We start from the raw sequence: 19,649 nt of genomic DNA, 5'->3' as shown, positions 1-19,649 counted from the left end.
CCGCGAAACAGCATGACATGCTCTCTCCCAGATATTTTCGCACACAAGCGCGGGTTTCAACGCACAACACACGCACATGCTCTCCAAACTGTGGGAGGACAACATTGAACTTGTTCCGCTCCCGCATGTGGCTTCTTGGTATTGGTTGGCAAGACTGTCAACGCACGCTATGCTTTCCCCCACGGGCAGTGACTGTGGGTGTGTGCGTTGGCCACACGCTTCTCGTTATCGCTAGGGGGTGGCGAAAGTGGGTGGTTAGGGACGAAGTAGAATGGAAATACTTCAAACCGGGAAACACCGCGTCCTGCTCCACACAGAGACAGACTGAGGTAGCTTTGGCATTAAATATTCAACTGGTTACTACCGACCGAGATAGCAGCCCAATTGTTGCTCCAAGCTCTCCCGCTTGTCTTATTATTATTGTCCACGAGTCCTTTGAGCCTTGTTGCTGTGTGTATAGGAGTACGAGAGCGAATGACGTTCGGGTTCCGGACGGAGTGGCAGCAGCATAGTAAAAACTTCGTACCAAGATCTGATCTTATTCAGTGCCTGGATATCCTCCGAGTCGTTTGAAGGCGTTTTTCTTTGCGTAACGAACGCCATGTGTTAATTGTTCTGTTCAAGTTATCAAAAACTTTGTGCAAGACAATTTGATTTTCTTCTGTGTATCCGGTTTGGTTTTTGGTACGCGTTTTTCACTTTGAAGAATCAGTTACTTGCTTTCAACGGGAAATTATCCAGCGAAATAGAGAACAGATTGTTTTTTTTTGAGGAAAATATAATCGCTTCGTGCAGTTTAGGGTGTTTTACAATACACAAAAGTGAATAAAGAAACCCTACGGTTTAACGTGATACGAATTTTCCTGGAAAAGAAAAAACCGAACTTTTGTTTCGTGGAAAAATAAAATGTTACTAGAAGCTTGGGGGGAGAAAAAGTGAAGCTATAAAAATTACTACGTAGAGAAAGTGTTAGAGAGATCCAATTCTTCGCACATATCTTAGAGTACGCATAAGCAACAAGTAGGAAAAGTTATAATTAATTGTTGAATTAGCTTGGTGTCTCCGTGGGAAAGCTGTGAGTAGAAAATAAACGCGGTTTCAGACAGTATTAATTTTGTGCAAAAAAAAGTGGCACGGATCGAAATGATTTAGATCGCGTGTTTAGAAGTTATGCTGCTTGTACCCAATAAGGATATGGCTGACGAAGAAAACGAAAATCTGTGCGTGAGAGTGTAAAGGCAAAGGTATTACCCATCACAAGAAATTGTAAAACATATACGTACAGCTTATCGTCTCTCTGCGGGGAGGCCCGAGTACTGGGGGAGCGGCATAAGCCACCAATTGAGTTGTTAGGTGGCCGAGAGTGAGGAGTGAGGTTTAGTTCAAAATACCTTTCGAAAATAGAAGCAAAAGAAACGACTGCGATTTGACCGTCACCAACAAAACCGCTCATAATTGCTTTGTGGTGCTGAAAATCTGAACCGTGCCTGCGGATTCCGAACGAGGGCAGGAGCGAAGGTGATGTATATTTATCGATTAAAATATCATTAATCGGTAGATGAGCCTGCGAAACAGTAGTAAAAAGTTTCACTAGAGACTAGCGCAGAGCAGACGAGAGAAATTACACACATTTATACTAATGGCCAGCGCAAGTCTCAGACTAAATCCATACACAGTAGCTGTTACTTCATCATCGCTGATGCTGTGCATACGCTTCACAAAGCCTTCGGAACAGCCCTAAAATAGCCAAAGGTTAAGGTTAGCAAAGTTAGAAATTAAATTGGGGCCCTCCTAGGCAATGCGACTGACTAGCCCACGGTTGTCAGCGTGTGAGTGGAGCAGCAAAGTTCTAATCAAGAGGGGCTTGTTAGTGAAGATAGACTTAATTTTACGGTAGAAATCCAATAATAGACTATTTTTAGCCAGACTCTGGCTCTGCAGCTCTTATCGAAAGCTCGTTACAGGCGGAACGCAGGTGTATGGGTAACGCACCTGTTATGGATTGATGTTCCGACGGCTGCTCCCGGTTTGCATCGTGTGTGGAAATTTTTATCTAGCACAATGTAGATTTTACGAACAGACATACGAGGACAAAAGCCGGTAAAATAACGAAAACAGATTTTCCGCTTAGTATGAAATATTTTCGACTTGGATACAATCTTTTTTTTGTGCTTAGAATACTGACTAGCTGGGATTTTTGTCAACAGATTCTGTTTGTTTAGGCACGGTCGACTGGTAAATTTATTTGAATCAGTAACTGAGACTTTTCTCTTCAACAATATCAGCTAATGATTGCTGGGTAAATTTTATTTTTAAGTTATGTTATGAATGCCACTGTAATGTAAGTTTCATTTGGATATGCTACCCCGGATAAATTTCATTTTCGGATTTCATTCGTAATCTTTTTCACTTAAAACTAGCCTTGCGTTTCAGACTTTTTTGCCTTGCCAAAAAGCGTGATGTTTTCGTCACAAAGCCCTTTTTTCCTCCCGTTCTTCTCTAGCTTTTTCATTTTTGACTTTGTCCCTATCACCTATAGTTTTTTGTGGTTGCCCAATAATTTCGTTGCCATACGGCCGTCGTTGTTTTTCTAATGGGAAACAAGGTGTCTAGTAGCAGCACTCTATTCCAGCGAGTAAATGTTGGGAATATATACTTTTTTAAACTGTGCAACAGAAAGTTGCATCGAATGTCTGACTGTCGTCTATGGGTATGGAATTTTGTGTCTATACCTGGTTTTGGGAAAGAGTCTGTGAGAACTGGAATTTTGCATAGGGACTTTTTTCGAGGAGACGAAACGTTTGCGACCTACCGTCGTAGCCACGAGGTTACAAAATCTGCTTTGATAAGCTATGTTATGTTATGGTCGTGGTTCAGTTGTCGAAAAAACTTAACATTTATTGTAAGGCTCCTCATTATATACCCTGCTTTCACACCGAATTGTACAGTACCCTCGACGCTTTTTCTTCTGAACAAAAAATTCATTGTATCTTTTATCTATAAAACTAACAAAAAAAGGTACAATATATCTCTCCAAGGAATTGTAATTGGCGATATTAGCGGAAAGAACGAGGTTTCCACATGACCTTTTTCCTCTTGACAAAATAACTCCCTCCGGGTACTACTCTCATAAAACTAGTATCCGTGTGGAACTGTACGATTATTATGATTTATCACTCCGGAGATGATAGAGAGGCCAGAGAGTTGAGCTTCAATACCGGCCATCACCAACAGAATATCTACAGGTGCGGAAGAAGTGGAATAACGCGTGGCTTTGGATTGTGACGTAGATCTCCATAAACAAGCGAATACTATTTGATACCTGCAATCTGCATGTCTTTCGAATTTATCGCAAGGCAGTATTTTGGGACTACTGCTCTTTGTGTTGGACAATTGCCGTATGCTTTTTGCGGACGACGTTAGCCCATTCAAAATACGAAATATTACAGACTGTGCTGAACTCCAGCGACTAGTCTACATTTTCCACGAGTGTTGTTCTAACAACTTAATGACAATTAGTATCCAGAAATGTGGTATAATTTCATTCAATAGATACTGTACATCTACAGCATGTTTGGTCAAATATTGATCAGAAACATGTCAAAACTTGCAGAAAAAAAATCTTGAAAAAACCTGAGGAATGTTATTAATTTACCATGCTGCTGCAGCATTGTTTTCGAAGTTCTACGACATCAATGTCTACAAACAAAGCGATTTCAATCATCTCCGTATCTGTATAGAGCCAATTGGACCACCATCGCCAAAGCTGGTATCAATGGTATAAGCGTAATTAAATTTTGAGTGTAAATGCGTCTCTTCCACCGCCAGGTGTCATTACTCAAAATAAAGATAAATGGTTCCGTTTTTGATAACATATATGCTACTCTCAATAGTGATATTGCAAATAATATGAAGCGCAGAGTGCAGCAAACACCTGAGTCTTTGTGGTCGCAGTGAAGAGTCTATATAGGAAAAAAAAGTCTTTTCCTTTATTTCTTCATCTATCTTCTGTTTTCATTTCTCTCTCAAAACTCTCTTTTTCTGTACTAAGTTATTCATATCATGTCTTAGTTCAAGGCCGATTCCAATCCCACGCCCCCTGTTACCTCCCACCAGGATTGTCGTTTCTCCTCGGAGAATCACTAGCGTGTAGAAGAATAGCTTTCAGTGTGAAACCAACTGCTCTCACACTGGTGGGCAAAACGACGCACTTACTTGAAAAGAGCAGCGAATAGTGTGTGTCTGAGAAGCATGCAAAAAACATCGCCATGGAATCTGAAATATCTCTGCTGAGAGATAGTAACTTGAGATGAGCTTTCTCACATGAAAGAGCGTTACGCTCAATAACTACACAACAAAGTTCACTGCAGTGCTTTTACTATGTGTCTCTTAAGCATATAACAAATTAGTAGAGCATCTAAGCAGGGAAGAAAATTGCGTTGTTTTCTTGCATCCAGCTTCGAGATGAAAAAAAAAATCCAGCCACCCCATTTTGCATGTTTGCTCTTCGAATGCTATAGAATTTATCTCAGCACTGCCCGCTACATGAAAAAAGTTGCTACACACAACACTCATACTGAGCAAGAAATGAGATATGGGAATTAATGAGAATTTTGCCGCATTCAAATATCCCTGTGTGTGAATTTTCACAGCAATCGTTTTAGAAGTTTTTAAGTCTATGGATACTCCTATACAGGCTTTGTTTTGCTCATCTTCATAATCAAGAAAAAAACTTTTCTTTCCTCTTAACAACTGTGAGCTTACATTTAATGTGCATCACACCATCTGCTGTAGAGAGAGCGCAGAGTAATAGTTTTTCTGACGAAAAAACGCTCCTAATTTGACGGAGCAAAAACCCAGTGAAACTCTTGTAAATTGCTCATCCGCGCACGCAAGAAAAGTGAAATAAATTTCTCGGCGAACAACTGAGCATTGCGTTACCGTTCTCACCGCGTTACCGTTCGCTCTGGGCCGCGGCAAAAACAGTATAAAATCGAACTTTCTACAGAATACGCACCCATGGTGAGTTGTGAACCTTTCTACAATATTAAATTCGAAGACGGTTAGGATGTAACTTCAATGTGAACCTAAATGTTTTGACATTTGGCCAACTTCTCTTCTAGTACAGGAGAAGCTAACGAAAACTACTCCCTCTTAAACTGAGAGAGCAAATATATGTTTACTCCTAACACGCGATGATTAAGAATGAAAAGAAACTCTGCGACTGAAATACTCTACGCCTAAATGTGGATGATTACTCACTCTGTGTGAGAGGAAGTTTAGTTCTCCAAAGGGTTTGGCAGGTAGAGAAGGAAATTCGAGCAAAAATCAAGAGAACGGAAGAAGCCTGCTTCTCTACAGAGAGACAGACATTCACTAATCGGAGCTCGTGTGGTAACTGTGAATTGATTTACATGTGTTTCGGTCGTTTTGTGTACTTGCTTTGAAAGGTACCCTACATATAAGCAATTCTCGCTGAAACCGTCCCACTGGTGACATGAGGTCTTTAAAAAAGGATATTTTTGTGTCTAAATGGTTGAATGCAGGGAAAAAATGAGAAAACCAATTAGGTTAGTTAATATTAATGGATCCCTCGAGCATAAATCAGTTAAACGGTTTTCACAAAAATTGATTTTTGAGCAATTTTTGAACTTTTTATTGACCTATTTCTCTTGCATTTGTCATTGTAACCCCATGTCATTGTAACCCCCTGTGACCAACACATCGTTTCAAAGAGGAATGATAAAGCTTTCATTTGAAGTAGAAAAATGTCGGCCGACGTCTTAGATCTCGCCGCCATCTTGGATTTCATCAGAAAAGTGTTTTTGAGCAAGTTTGCAACCACCGATTTTAAATTAGACATCACCATTGGAAAGCTGAGAAACTACTTGTAATGAAAGCTCTAGCATTCCCCTTTGATCTAGTCTCCGTGGTCGCAGTGATGAGTCCATACAAAGAAAAATAAAGGAATTTCCTCTATTTCTTTCTCTATCTTCCTATATTCTTTTGTCTGTCTCCATTCCTCTTCCTCTCAGTTTTTCTCAACACCACTTTCTTTGTTTCTCTCTCTCCTTGTTTCTATCTCTCTCTCTTTTTCTCAATCTCTCTCTTTGTTTCTATCTCTCTCTCCCTCTCTCTCTCTCTCTTTCTCTCTCTCTCCCTCTCTCTCTCTCTCTCTTTCTCTCTCTCTCTCCCTCTCTCTCTCTCTTTCTCTCTCTCTCTTTTATCTTTCTCTTTAATCTCTTGCTTTTATCTCCCTCTCTCTCTCTCTTTTTCTCTCTCTATTTTTCTCTCTTTCTCTATCTTCCTCTCTTTGTCTCTCTTTCTCTATCTTTCTCTCTTTGTCTCTCTTTTTCTATCTTTCTCTCTTTGTCTCTCTTTCTCTTTTTGTCTCTCTTCCTCTCTCTCTCTTTGTCTCTCTTTCTTTCTCTTTTTCTCTCTCTTTCTCTTTCTCTTTCTCTCTTTCCCTCTCTTTCTTTCTCTTTCTATCTCTTTTTCTCTCTTCCTCTCGTTCTTCACCAATTCTAGTCTTAGTTCTAGGTCAATTTCAAGTCCACTCAATTAACAACCTGAGCCAATCCTTACCCTATAATCTTAATTTATTGAAAATCAAATTCACAGCTGAATAAAAATTCTAGTCTTATCTAGAACCTCGATAAATTAATTTGCTTGGCTATTGGGTTGAAGGGTTGCACGGTGATATAAGTGGTGTTGAAGAGTTAAAACAAATTTGCTGTTGCTGCGACCTCCCCCCCCCCCCCTCACCATCAGTGCTAATGAGATCGATAATATCCACTACTATACTGCCCCTGTTTACATAGTTGACGTAAGAGCCAAAATGACCAAAGTGCACTCTTTCGTTGATTCGCCTTCCTTTCCCCGAGATACATACATTACAAACAAAAAGAAAACTATTTTGTTTTGAAACTTTTGAGAAATATTGGAAAAACATTTTGGCACACAACAACATTTGGTTGCAAAACTGGCGTCACTCCATACAAGGTGCAATTGTCTATATTAAGTCGTTTTATTTGACTGTCTAACTACTGTCTGTTTGTCTGAGTTAAGTCAGTTAATTCGACAAATATTCCATGGAAAGGGGAAAGGGGGATTGAATTCTTGTATTGCATATTAATATTTTTGCAAACACTCAGCCTCAGGAAGGTCTTAAGTCGCCTACCCTTTCCTCCTACTAGTGGATATTTGCATCAGATGAAAAAATTAAAACGTGTTAATTACGGTGGGTAAACTTAATCGATTTGCCAGAACGTTTTTATGGTTCTATTTGGGACCCCAAACAATCCTGAGACTACACTATCGATCAATCGATAGCTTTCTAGGAAGAAACTTGTGAAAATGTTTTCCTATATTATTTTCGTACAAATTTATGTACACGCGTATGTAATGCACCAATCAGAGGCACGAGTAATCCATATTCGGCAGGTTTAGCATTGTCTGGGGGCCTAAATTGAACAAAAAAAAAGTTTGTCCTGGCTCTGTGCTGTCAAGTTTGCATTGAACCACGTAACGATTACCCACCTTAGCGTGAATGTAAGTCTTTGTGCATATGTTTGTGTGTATGTGTGTTTGTATGTTTGTATGTGTGTTTGTGCGTGTTTGTCTAATTGAACTTGCCGATGGACAATAACTCATGTTCGACCGAAACACGATTGATAAAACTGATTCAACTGCGAGGCAGAGTAGGAAGTAGTCGAGTTTTACGCCAAGCTATGCGAACAATCTGCGAGAAAAATGCATGTTTATTCGCATAAACTGGCGTAGCGGTTTCTTCTGGATCAATTACCACGGGCAAACTAGTATAATCCTAGGGGCCTCTATGCAAACATCAATCTTCATAAAATTGACAGACTATTTTGTTGAAATTGTATCTCAATATAACGATTTGAGTTAAAATAACAATAACGCGTTTTTCTCGCAATGATGGTGTTGGTTGTTACGTCAACTATGTAAACAGGGGCAGTATAGTACCTCCACGCACCGAATTAAACGGTAATCGGTTAGGCGGTTTTCAAATAATTAAAGATTGACATAACTCATCGGGAGGTGGATTACTACGTCCCTGAGATATAACGAAGCCTCAGATGATACAGTAACATTTCTAACACCGTTCTATACTTTTGTAAATAAATCCTCACGGCTATCGTGGAAGGCGTTTTTGTACCTTTTATCCTCGCTCCTTGCCCACGCTTATGTGATAAATCATGATGGATCCAAAACCCTCGCAGATAAATCTACATGATTATCGAAAATGAAGATTACACAATAGAGGAAATCCGGCCCTCCCATCCCCCTGACCAACGCTAACAAAATCAAGCCACCTTGATATTTTAGAAACATGTCCGATACTAGAAAACGCCTATATATAAATTTTTATGATGAACTTGTCTATAGTTTACAAATGGTGAAGTCTGATATAAGTCCCTCCTGACTACGCTTATATAATACAAACATACTTGAAAACCCACGTACACAACTTGGCATTTCTTGGGTATTTAAATTAGATGTTTAGGAGTATAACAAATTGAGATACAAGAAAGTCTCTAATGAGACAGTAACATCACAAAACTTCGCCTCACACTAGAAAACCTCTATATTTATAGCTGTACTGTTATCGTGGAAGACGTTTTGGAATTTACAGAGTACAAATTGACTCCCCTTGAAGATGAAAAAAAACCTCAAAATGTAATTGACAAGCTAATCCTACTGAGAATTTCGCATTATTCCGCAGCGCTAGTCACGATTTAAGTTCATTTTTATAACAGGATCATTGGAATTAGAAATAATACAACCCTACAAAATGAGATTAAATTAGTGTTAGTTTTTGATCCTGAACATAATGATAACACTACTAGAAGTGGTTGAAAGTGGAAATAGTTAGCGACGTGGTTATGGCATCTGTATTTTTGAATGCAATTCTTTTTAGGGATTTTTTTAAAAAAAATGACCAACTGTGAAAGTATTTTGGGGATCAAATCAGTTCCTTAGTCTAACTATAGCTTTAAAGATTTAAATCTCCCACAAAGAGGGTGCAAAGAACGAAGAGCGTAGAAATGAACGTGTGGTGGTCGAAATTTCGTCGACCAATAAAGTTTATAGAAGTAACAGGTTAAGAAATAAACCAAGCAAACAGAATATATTCTCGATATTTCACTAGCAGCTGGTAACCAATTAACATCACTAAAAATAAAATACTTCCTTCCACGTCTACGTAAGGTTCAACCTGTCCATCATCAGTAGACAATCATTAATTGCTGGACACATAATGATAATTTTTTCATCAAATAAGTTCCGAACTTTTTTTGCATGATAAAAAAAAAGATTCACTAATTGTTATAAATAATAGTTTCATGTACAACTCTCTAGTGCTCGCTATTTCAACTGTTTGAAATTTTCCCGCTATCTACGGATGGTTTGTGGTTACCCTGTGTCTCGCCAGCACTCGGCACCACGAGGAGAAAACAGTCAGCTAAATAGCAACCACTCAAGTCCAGTCATCTCAGGTCGGATGCTTGACTCAACCTTGGAGATAATCGTTCACTCGAGGTTCTATTGCTTATTAACGATGCATAATACGGCAAGAGTTAATAGGAATGTTTTTACAGTGATGGCATTATTTCTATGATTGAAATTCAGTTTTGTTGCTGTCGATTCTTGTTTGAAACTACGCTAAAAATTGCCACATACCTTAACTATCGCCCTTCCTGCATATCGCATTGCAAATGGATCTCCATGAATAACTTTTCGGAACTATTTTTTTGTTTCACCAATCGAGTAATTAAGTATCACTCCACTGCAAACTCAATTAACTCTGTGGAAAAGTTTTTTTTTCTCTAGTACTTTCTGTTCCTTTCCTGCCGGGGCTGTCCGATACAATTAGAGTGGAATTCGCTGCTGGAAGCAAAGAAAAAATGCATTAATCAATAAGCGTAGTGCGCTACACAACGGTTCGGACGAAAAAGGACATGGTTAGACACTCGGACACTATCAGCGTGCAAACCATCATTTCCTTTACAAGTCAGGGCCGGTGATGGGGGATGAAGATCAAAAGAAGCAGAAGGCAACCCCCCTTACATTAAGATGGAGTCACTCAACTGGCTCGGTATTGTTTGAGAAAAGTGCTAGGGAAATTGCTGATTTCCGTGTTTGCGGAAAAGTGTACGTCTTCATCTCGTTCTTGATTGATACAACCTTAGCTTCACATCCTTCACTCTTCGATTAATAATTGTATTTATTTCTTTCCAGGTATTTCCAGCTGTCGAACGATATGGCAAGCGGTCGAGCACGCCTGCCTCCGACTCCACAAGCCAACAATAGCGGTAATGGTAGTGCAAGTAGCTCTCGACAGCTAGCTGAAATGCATACAAACAACAATACCTATGCACTCGGTGACGAAAGGTCCGTGCAGGACGTGGACCCTTCGCAGATGCTGGAAAATCTAACCGATCACGAACGTCAGATTATTCTGAACGTTCTCAATCGGGACGAAAACGTACGCCAAGCAGACGCGGCACGGATCATGTAAGATGTTTGCATGCTTGCAATTGTTCTGATGGGTGTTTTAGAATGGTAGAGATTCATACACCGTTACAGTGTTCAACAAGAGAGTTCGCTCGTGCTGTACTGCTAATCTAAATTGTTGACCAGAAACAAAAAAAAAAATAAAATTAAACAATGACCAATTTTTATCAAAAACGTTGCTCAAGTCGGGCCCCTAATGTTAATACTTGCGTAGGAGTTGAAAAACATTTCGAGAATCATAAATGCGTAATTATATTACTGATATTACACATTACCACCGAGTAAATTAACGTAGAAAAAAATCCTTGTGCCATCCATTAGCGAACGTCAGACCGTTTCTTCTCGTTAATCCTGGAGCCAAATGCTGACGCGTCCGCCCACCTCTTGGCGGCGAAAAAAAAACTGTGGAGATAAACAACAAAATGAACGGGAAAATCTGGCTGCTGGTTCAAATAAATCTTCTTATTTTCGTTTCGAGTGCTTAAAAAAATACATCCCAAACAGGAAAGTTAAAAATAGATTGATAAACATAGATCTTGATAGCAGAGCGGGGCGCAGACGGATTCGAAGTAAACAAATCATCAAAAGATTTCCTGCGTTTATTCCGCCTGCAGGTTCCCAGGATCTAGTTTAGCCGGTATTACAAAACACCCCCCTTCGCAAAGGTTTGGAGGTGTTTTGAAGGATATCTGTCATATTATTCATAAATTTGTAAGTCAGAAAGGGTTGTGATTGGCACTTTTGTTTTGATATGTGAAAGCCAAAACTGATAGGAACGGGAGATTGATCTGTGAATATCTGAGTGACATTGAATAAAAAAAATTCCAACAAGATGTTTTTCAATGATTTCAATGAAATTTAAACATTTAATTTTGTGACAAATTTTATCTAATAGGATCCATTTTTTTATAGTTGTAGAAGTTTACAATAGAAGTAAACAGATTTTTTTCAAGGTTGTTTTCTTAAGTCCAGAAAATATTCTACAACGCGTTTCAATTAAATCGTAAAGACGAGCTCTAACGTTTTGTCATTCTGCTGTTTCCTGTGAAACTGCACAATGTCTGTTATTGTCTGATATTTTTTGGTTGTTCATGAAAAAAAAAACACATAAAGAGGAGCAAAATTACGTTGAGCAGTGGCGTAAGCCAAGGAAAGTTCAGCTGCAGGACTTAAAAATTTCGTCTTTTTGGAAAAAAATTCTCATACAAAATTTCCGCTCGATACGAAACTACGGAATGTGAAGCCTCAAAGAAGTCGAAATTATACTTTTCAACCGACAAAAAATGCATAGAAAGTAGTTCATGGAAGTGTCGAAATCGAATTTTGTTTAGAGACAACCCCAGATCTTGAAGATTTATGCCCTTCTAAAACAAATGGTTTGAAACTATATAAAATGCTATCCTCCATCTTCCAAAATAGTGAAACTTTAGCTGCTTGGAGGGACGACTGGCGGATGTCCAATTGCAGAGGTTAAGTTAAACTTTTAGACCTTTACCAGGGACTTGTAATACTTAAGACCCCGTACGTACGGAGATAATAAAGACCGGCTGTAATCATTCTATTGCTAGATTAATTTCTTCAAACAAATCCTACTTAAATCTAACTTAGTGAAACCCCGGAGAGAAACAGTTCTCTTTTCCGATTTTTCTCACAGTTCTTTTTTTTAATTCTGTTTCCGTCACCTAAAGTTACCAACAAAGGAAAACATTATCGCAACTTTTTTTGTTGCCTACTTATTTCGCTGCTATGCGGTCGTTGATGTTACTATCACAGGAAACAAGGTGTCTTGATAAGCACTTTATTCCGGCGAAGGAATATCGGGAAAATACACTATTTCAACCTTTGCTACGGGAGGAATGGAAATGAAATACCTATACCTGGTTCTGGGAAAGAGGCAGCCCTTTTTTGATTGAGTGGAAATTTGCATTGGGTCTTTTTTCGAAAAGACGAAATTTTTGAGATTTGTTTGAAAATTCGATTTCCATTGCCAGGGTGCGGCTTGACTGTATATATCATGCGAGAAACAACAAGTTTTCGAATTGACCATTAACTGAACTACGCAACGGTTTATTCAAACAGCACGTGCGTTGCACGGTAAGTGATATCACGCTAATGGTAGCAGGAAAACAATTCATCTTTTACGTTGTAATTTCCTATTTTCTTTTGCAATTTCTTCCATTCGATGCGATCCGTATTGAGGGTAAGTGACGTGAGCGAGCCAAATTACAGTTTTTCTAATCCCGTTTTCTTAAATTCTTCAAAATTCCTAAAAAAATATATTTTTTATCAAAAGTTCGATCTTAGTTAGAGTTTCAATAAATTTAGACCAACGAACGATAAAAACAAGAAATGAACAGAATAAAACTGAACTGGATTCTGAACTATGACTCTTTCTTCAAAATTCCTAAAAAATTATATTTTTTATCAAAAGTTCGATCTTAGTTAGATCTTAGTTAGAGTTTCAATAAATTTAGACCAACAAACGATAAAAACAAGAAATGAACAGAATAAAACTGAACTGGATTCTGAACTATGACTTTAGTCAGTAATGAATTCACTCAAATTATAGTTAGGATAGATTTGGAAGGCAAACATAGAAGACAATCTTTAATAAGATCTCTCAAAAACTTGAAAGTTTCCGGAAGGAAAGCAATTGTTCTGAGCGTTTGAAAAAGACTCGATAAGATTTTGATACAAATTTATAGTATCAAGTCTTATGAAGAATCGTCGGAAACACTTTATTAGTAAACGAAACACTTTTTAAATGGAAAAAATGTACAAAAGGAGTAATCTGAAAGAGGACAAATTTGCTAAGCGCCAAAAATTCGTTTTTATACGCTTTATTTGAGCATGGGATGTTTTACAGACGAGTTAGCAATTTAATATTTTTAATACTAAATCACATCACGCTTTTCTCTTTTTTCTCACTCTTGCTGCCTGGTGTGCCCATCATATTCTTATTTATAATCCAACACTAGTTATGGTTAATAATTTTAAAAGCATTTATACATCCTCATTCGAATCTGATTACGTTCGTCTCAAAGTTAACTTCTCGTGGAAAAACAGTTGGGCAGCTGAAATTATTTGAAGAATAGTTAGTTCCGCGTACATATTTCTGTTCAATTTGGTAGTCTTATATAAATGAGCAGTAGGTATTCAAAATGTGGCGCTCTAATCGTCTTACTCACTACATTAGTTTCTTAGAATTCAACCACTCGCTCGTGTTCTTTTGCTCTGTTCTTATGATCGCATATGCTCCACTAGTACAACTATGAAGATAACTGTGTCATCTACAAACATGTTCAGGTACTGTGTTTTCTTCATATCGTTAATGTGAATAATAAGGAGTAAAGGTCACAGAACACTGCCTTGGGGTACCCCTAGCTCAAGATTCCTTTTATCTAATTCTGGTCGTTTGACGCCTGTTTGATAAGTAGTACAGTAGTACTTTTGAGTATAGTACCGTCTATTCCTAATTTATGAGAGTTATCATCTACTCTCTATCTATTAATTCAAAAAGCACATTTAGGACCGAGAAAACTGCCAGATTCACTTATTTTTTCTCAATTGATTGTTTTCATTTATGCAGCAAATAGTTCACTGAAGTACTTCACGAGTGGGTTTTTGAAAAGCCGGGCTGTTCTTGAGAGGAGAATATGGTTTTTGTCTATAAAACTTAGAAACGCATTTTCAACGATAGTTTCTAATATTTTTTCATAAATTGGCAATTGGGTCTTTTATCTGATGGCTTCTTTAATTTCAGAACCTTGGGTAATGGAACAACCGGTTATGCGGAAATTCTCCTCTGGATGAGGACTTGTTTATCAGCTCTAGTAATTCTGTGTTGATAGAGTCATAAGCTTCCCACATAACTCTTGTTGAAACATCATTCAAACTTCCACATTTCTTCTTCTGATTTCTTACATTTGCAGTGCCACAAAGTGCTGCGACCCGAGCAGCTGTTTTAAACTGGCTGTCGACTTTCAGCGATATAAACAGTAGTAAGGTCAGGTCAGGTAGGAAACAGGCTTAGTAAGCAGTTGACGCCAGTGTCGTATGGATTTTTCTGTTTTATTAAAGGCAGTCGTTAGTTAACACTTGTATAGAGCAGATGTTTTCATTTATAGATTGATTGTTCCATTGAGTTAATCCTCTCTGTATCGGTCGCTGATCTTCATTTTCAAGGCGGACCTTTGTTTTGAATGAAAGCAGCTCCAAGTGAATGTAGAGGTACATATGGTGACAGCGGCGGGATTTCGAAAAATGCATTCCTACAAAGACCACAGATGGAAGATTTTATTAGTGGGTGGATTTTTGATCAGGATTCACTTTGATGAGTGATTTGACCGTGATTCATTTGGATTAATATAACAATAAAGATATGCAATGTGGGATAAATGAAGATGAATTATAAAATACAAAGGACATGTAGAAAAGTTTTCGGTTGACTTCCTTAAATAGCTAAAATTTTCAAATTGTTTAGAGTAAAGCATGCGAAAAAATAATAAGAAAAGATTCGAAAAACATATGGAAAGTATGCGTTATATTGTGCTGAAATAAATTAGATGAATTTTTATGAGACTAATTCACGACAGTTCAAAAGTGGTTGCTCTGCTGCTTTCTGCGGCTGAACATGAACATGAATTAAAATAAGTTATTTAAATTAGTTTGCAGCGCTTGCTCGGATGTGTCGCTCCCTTCTACAACCATTCACCGCATAGAGTCATCCGAACAGACACTTTCACATGTCTACTCCCCTACCGAGCAGAATAAAATAGCATCATAATATAATAACCAGATAATGGAATCGTCGTCCTGAACGAGCAAAATACATTTAAAAAATATAACTTTAAAAGTGACCGTTCAACCATGTGGTGACATTTATTGAAATATTATTACACCAACAATTTTTTTTGCGTTAAGAGTAAATCAATAGTATTTTACCTGAAATGTATGTCGAAAAGGCCGTTTAAAATTTGATTTTTTAATTTGAAATTTGAATAATGGTCTACGGTCATTACAGAAGGCAGAATCACAAAAAGGAAAAAGCACGGAAGGCAGAATCATGAAAGGCAGAACTCTATGACCATACACACAAGGCAGAATATTTTAAAAGGTGGAAATAAGAAACGGCAGATTTTCGAAGGGCACGAAAGGCAGAATCACTGGAAGCAAAACCTGACTCACGATAGCCAAGTGCGTGATGGCAAATTGGTGCGAAGCCTGGTCATGGTACCAAAGTTGCTACTCTACATTTATTATTTATTATTATTTGGTAACCAGAATTAAAAACTGGTCGCAAGCAAAAACCAGTTTTAGTGGAAGGTGCAAATCAAGCCTAATTATTATTTCCAAAACGCGCAAACTGGTTTGGCTGTGGTCCTTGAGACTCTCACGGCCTCGCGGAGAGTAATTTTTCGATGTAAAATATAACTTACACTACTTTCAACGGCTTCCCAATCAGAAAGAACAAACAAAAATGAAACAGAAGCCGTAGTTTGTTACGGGAAAACCTTACAGGCTGTGTTTTTAATTTCATTATAACAAAAATGATTCTACTAGTAACAAACACATATCAAAATTTGTTACTAAAGTATCAGCTTTCTAACAAAATAAGATAGTATATAGAACAGTATAATAACAAACAGGTTTTGATAAAAACGAAAAATTAGTTAGCCTTGTTTCAGAACTACTTCATTTCAGGTTTTGTTATTATAAATCATTCAGATTCAATTTTGTTATCAAAATTATATGGAAAAACACAAATCTCGCGTGGATAGAATTTTGTAATTTTTAGTTATACTCTTCTGATCGGGTTGTTGGGTATAATTTCCATAAAACAATTCATGCGACGAAGACGCATAATCGAGTGCAAGGAACTGAGACGGCACAAAGCCGCCGTGGTTTCCGCAGTCTAAGCCGGCCGCAGACCTGCCGTCGGAAGCGGCAGCCTCTCGCATATAAACGACTGATCTACTGGTTTTCTAGGATTATCTAAACAGACAGTCCGAACGAGCGGTAGCGAGTAAGGACAGCATATACATGGACAATAGAGTAAGCCAAAGGCCGCGCGTGTGCTAGTAGAGTACATAATCAAAAATGCAATGTTTGTAAAGTACAAAACCAAAATCGTATCAGCCATTGTGTGATTCTGCCTTCTGAAAAAAAACCTGCTTTTCGTGATTCCGCCTTTCGATTTTCCACCTTTCGTAGGAGACTCACAAAATTAACAGGTTCCAGGTATACATTAACAATAGCTGAAAGTAATTTGAAACATGCTATTTTGTTAATAAATAAAATTTTTGTTAATTTTTTTTTAATCATCCATAACTATAGACAAAGGTGAATCGCGATTTCGCCGAAATTCAGCATCGGCCGCTAAATTTACAAAAACTCATGAAATGCCACGAAAGTAATGAAAAATAACAACATTTGAAACTTGTGAAATTCATGAAAAACAGCAGCACGGACAAAGCTCAAAATTAATGGGACCCTCTATGACAACGGGACATCTTTTCCTACGCGAACCAATAAGATGAAATAGTACAGTTGAACAACAGCTTATTAACAGTAACAGTTGAATTTATTCCGGACAGTTCGGGTACTAGATCTTCTTCGAGCAAAGATTCTGGCGTTTGGTGACCTGTATGATAGAATTCCAGAGTGTGAAGCCATAAAATCGAAGTTGCAAAAAGACATAAAAACAAATAAATACTCGACAATGAGATTGGTTTTATAATTTTACAGGTATTCGGATCGCAGACGTTTTCTTGAACTTCTACGGTTCTACGAGCCTGCCGACACCAAAATATGACTAAAGACAATATGACACAGTATGTACTATTAGTCAGTAATGCAAAAAAACATGAATCGTACGGTAAAATTACCGTATATTAAAAAATTGTGCCAATTTTAAAATATTTAGTTGACATTTAATGAGTCCTTACCTTTAGTGATTTTTGACGTGGCACTACGGCTATCAGGAGCTTCTTTCAATAATTTTCTTCGTTCTTGTAGCAATCGACTGGAAAATCATCTACGCATCCGTTCAAATACAGAAAATTGATTATCCGAACTATTGTACTATTAAAAATTTATAAGCCTTGTTAAAATGCAGATTCCGATCTCTTTTTTTTTTTTTTTTTTTTTTTTTAAGGGGGGATTTGTTAGTAGCTTAAGTATTTATGATAAATATTAGTAAATAATGAGTAAATAATGAGAAATTTGTAATTTTAATTGTTAGGATTTTTTTGCTTTCGCAATTAGGACTTATCATTCGTAGGGATTTAAACCTACTTGTCAGAAAAGGGGAAGTAAACTTACAACTAACTTAATTGCTAACTTATTGGCTATAAAGAGAGCTTATCGTAGCAATTGAGGATTGCAACGATTTTTGTCGAAAATTGTTAATAATTTTATTTGACATAGCTTTTAATGGTTCAACACCAGTAAGTCTATGTAATTCGAGTGTACCAAATCAAGGAGGACGCTTCAAAATCATTTTCAGAATTTTATTCTGAATCCTTTGGAGCGTTTTCTTCCTTGTTGAACAGCAACTTGACCAGATCGGTACAGCATAAAGCATTGCTGGTCTAAAAATTTGTTTGTAAATCAAAAGTTTGTTCTTTAAACAAAGTTAGAATTCCTGTTAATGATAGGATATAAACATCTCGTAAATTCGATGCACTTGCCTTGTATACTCTCAATGTGCTCTTTGAAAATAAGTTTTTTATCATAAATTAGTCCCAAGTACTTAACCTTGTCGGACCAACTTAAAATAACCCCATTCATCTTGACAACGTGATTATTGTTTGGCTTGAGGAAAGAAGTCCTAGGCTTATGCGGAAAAATTATCATTTGAGTTTTAGAAGCATTGGGAGAGATTTTCCACTTTTGCAAGTAGGAAGAAAAAATATCTAAACTTTTCTGCAATCGACTGCATATGACACGAAGACTTTTTCCTTTTACGGAAATGCTTGTGTCATCGCAGAACAATGACTTTGTGCATCCTGGAGCCAAATCAGGAAGATCTGAAGTGAATATGTTGTACAGGACTGGACCCAAGACTTAACCTTGAGGTACACCTGCTCTGACAGGAAATCTATCAGATTTTGAATTCTGATAGACAACCTGCAGAGTTCGATCAGTAAGATAATTTTTTAAAATTTTGATTAGGAAAATTGGAAAATTAAAAGTTTGCAATTTCGCAATCAAACCTTTATGCCAAACACTGTCGAATGCTTTTTTTATGTCTAAAAGAGCAGCTCCAGTGGAATAACCTTCAGATTTGTTAGCTCGTATCATATTAGTAACTCTGAGCAATTGATGAGTTGTGGAATGCCCATGGCGAAATTCAAACTGTTCATTTGCAAAAATTGAATTTTCGTTGATGTGTGACATCATTCTGTTAAGAATAATTCTCTCAAACAGTTTACTTATTGAAGAAAGCAAACTGATTGGTCGATAACTTGAAACTTCAGCTGGGTTCTTATCCGGTTTTAAAATGGGAGTAATTTTTGCATTTTTCCATAATTTGGGAAAATATGCAATTTTGAAGCAGCAATTGAAAGTTTTCACTAAAAATTCCATTGTGCTCTCAGGGAGATGTTTGATTAGTATATTAAAGATTCCATCGTCACCAGGTGCTTTCATATTTTTGAAATTTTTAATAATTGATTTAATCTCAATCAAGTTAGTTTCAATTATTTCTGCAGGTAAAAAATTATGGGAAGAAATTAAATCAAATTGACGTGTGACTTCATTTTCAATTGGACTCACAAAATTCAAATTTGAGTTATGAACACTCTCAAACTGCTGAGCAAGTCTTTGAGCCTTTTGTTCATTGGATACAAGAAAACGTTCACCATCTTTTAAAACTGGAATAGGCTTTGAAGGTTTCTTGAGAATCTTCGACAGCTTCCAAAATGGTTTTGAATATGGTTTCAATTTTTCAACTTTAGTCTCAAAATTTTGATTTCTCAGAAGAGTAAATCTATGTTTAATCTCTTTCTGTAAATCTTTATAAATAGTTTTAAAAACAGGGTCACGAGAACGTTGATATCGACGTCTGCGGACATTTTTCAAACGAATTATAAGTTGAAGATTTTCGT

At 37.4% G+C, this 19,649-nt stretch overlaps 1 protein-coding gene across 6 annotated transcripts in view; it reads left to right on the top strand.

The window, feature by feature from the left end:
- Nucleotides 1–452: 452 nt before the first annotated feature.
- Nucleotides 453–19,649, top strand: part of LOC129717939 (serine-rich adhesin for platelets-like) — a 118,668-nt gene continuing 99,471 nt past the window's right edge. For 5 of the 6 annotated variants that reach the window (XM_055668235.1, XM_055668234.1, XM_055668232.1 and 2 more), the window contains exons 1-2: nt 453–1,518; nt 10,264–10,539. In XM_055668235.1, coding sequence (XP_055524210.1) covers nt 10,286–10,539 — 254 coding nt within the window. In that variant the 5' untranslated portion in view covers nt 453–1,518; nt 10,264–10,285. The remainder of the gene's footprint in view (nt 1,519–10,263; nt 10,540–19,649) is intronic. The other variant, XM_055668231.1, reaches the window with a different exon arrangement.

The sequence above is a fragment of the Wyeomyia smithii genome, chromosome 1 (genome assembly GCF_029784165.1).
Source record: "Wyeomyia smithii strain HCP4-BCI-WySm-NY-G18 chromosome 1, ASM2978416v1, whole genome shotgun sequence".
In the NCBI taxonomy this organism is placed as follows: domain Eukaryota; kingdom Metazoa; phylum Arthropoda; class Insecta; order Diptera; family Culicidae; genus Wyeomyia; species Wyeomyia smithii.
Note: the sequence above shows the minus strand (reverse complement) of the source record. Positions and strands in the feature narration are given on the sequence as shown.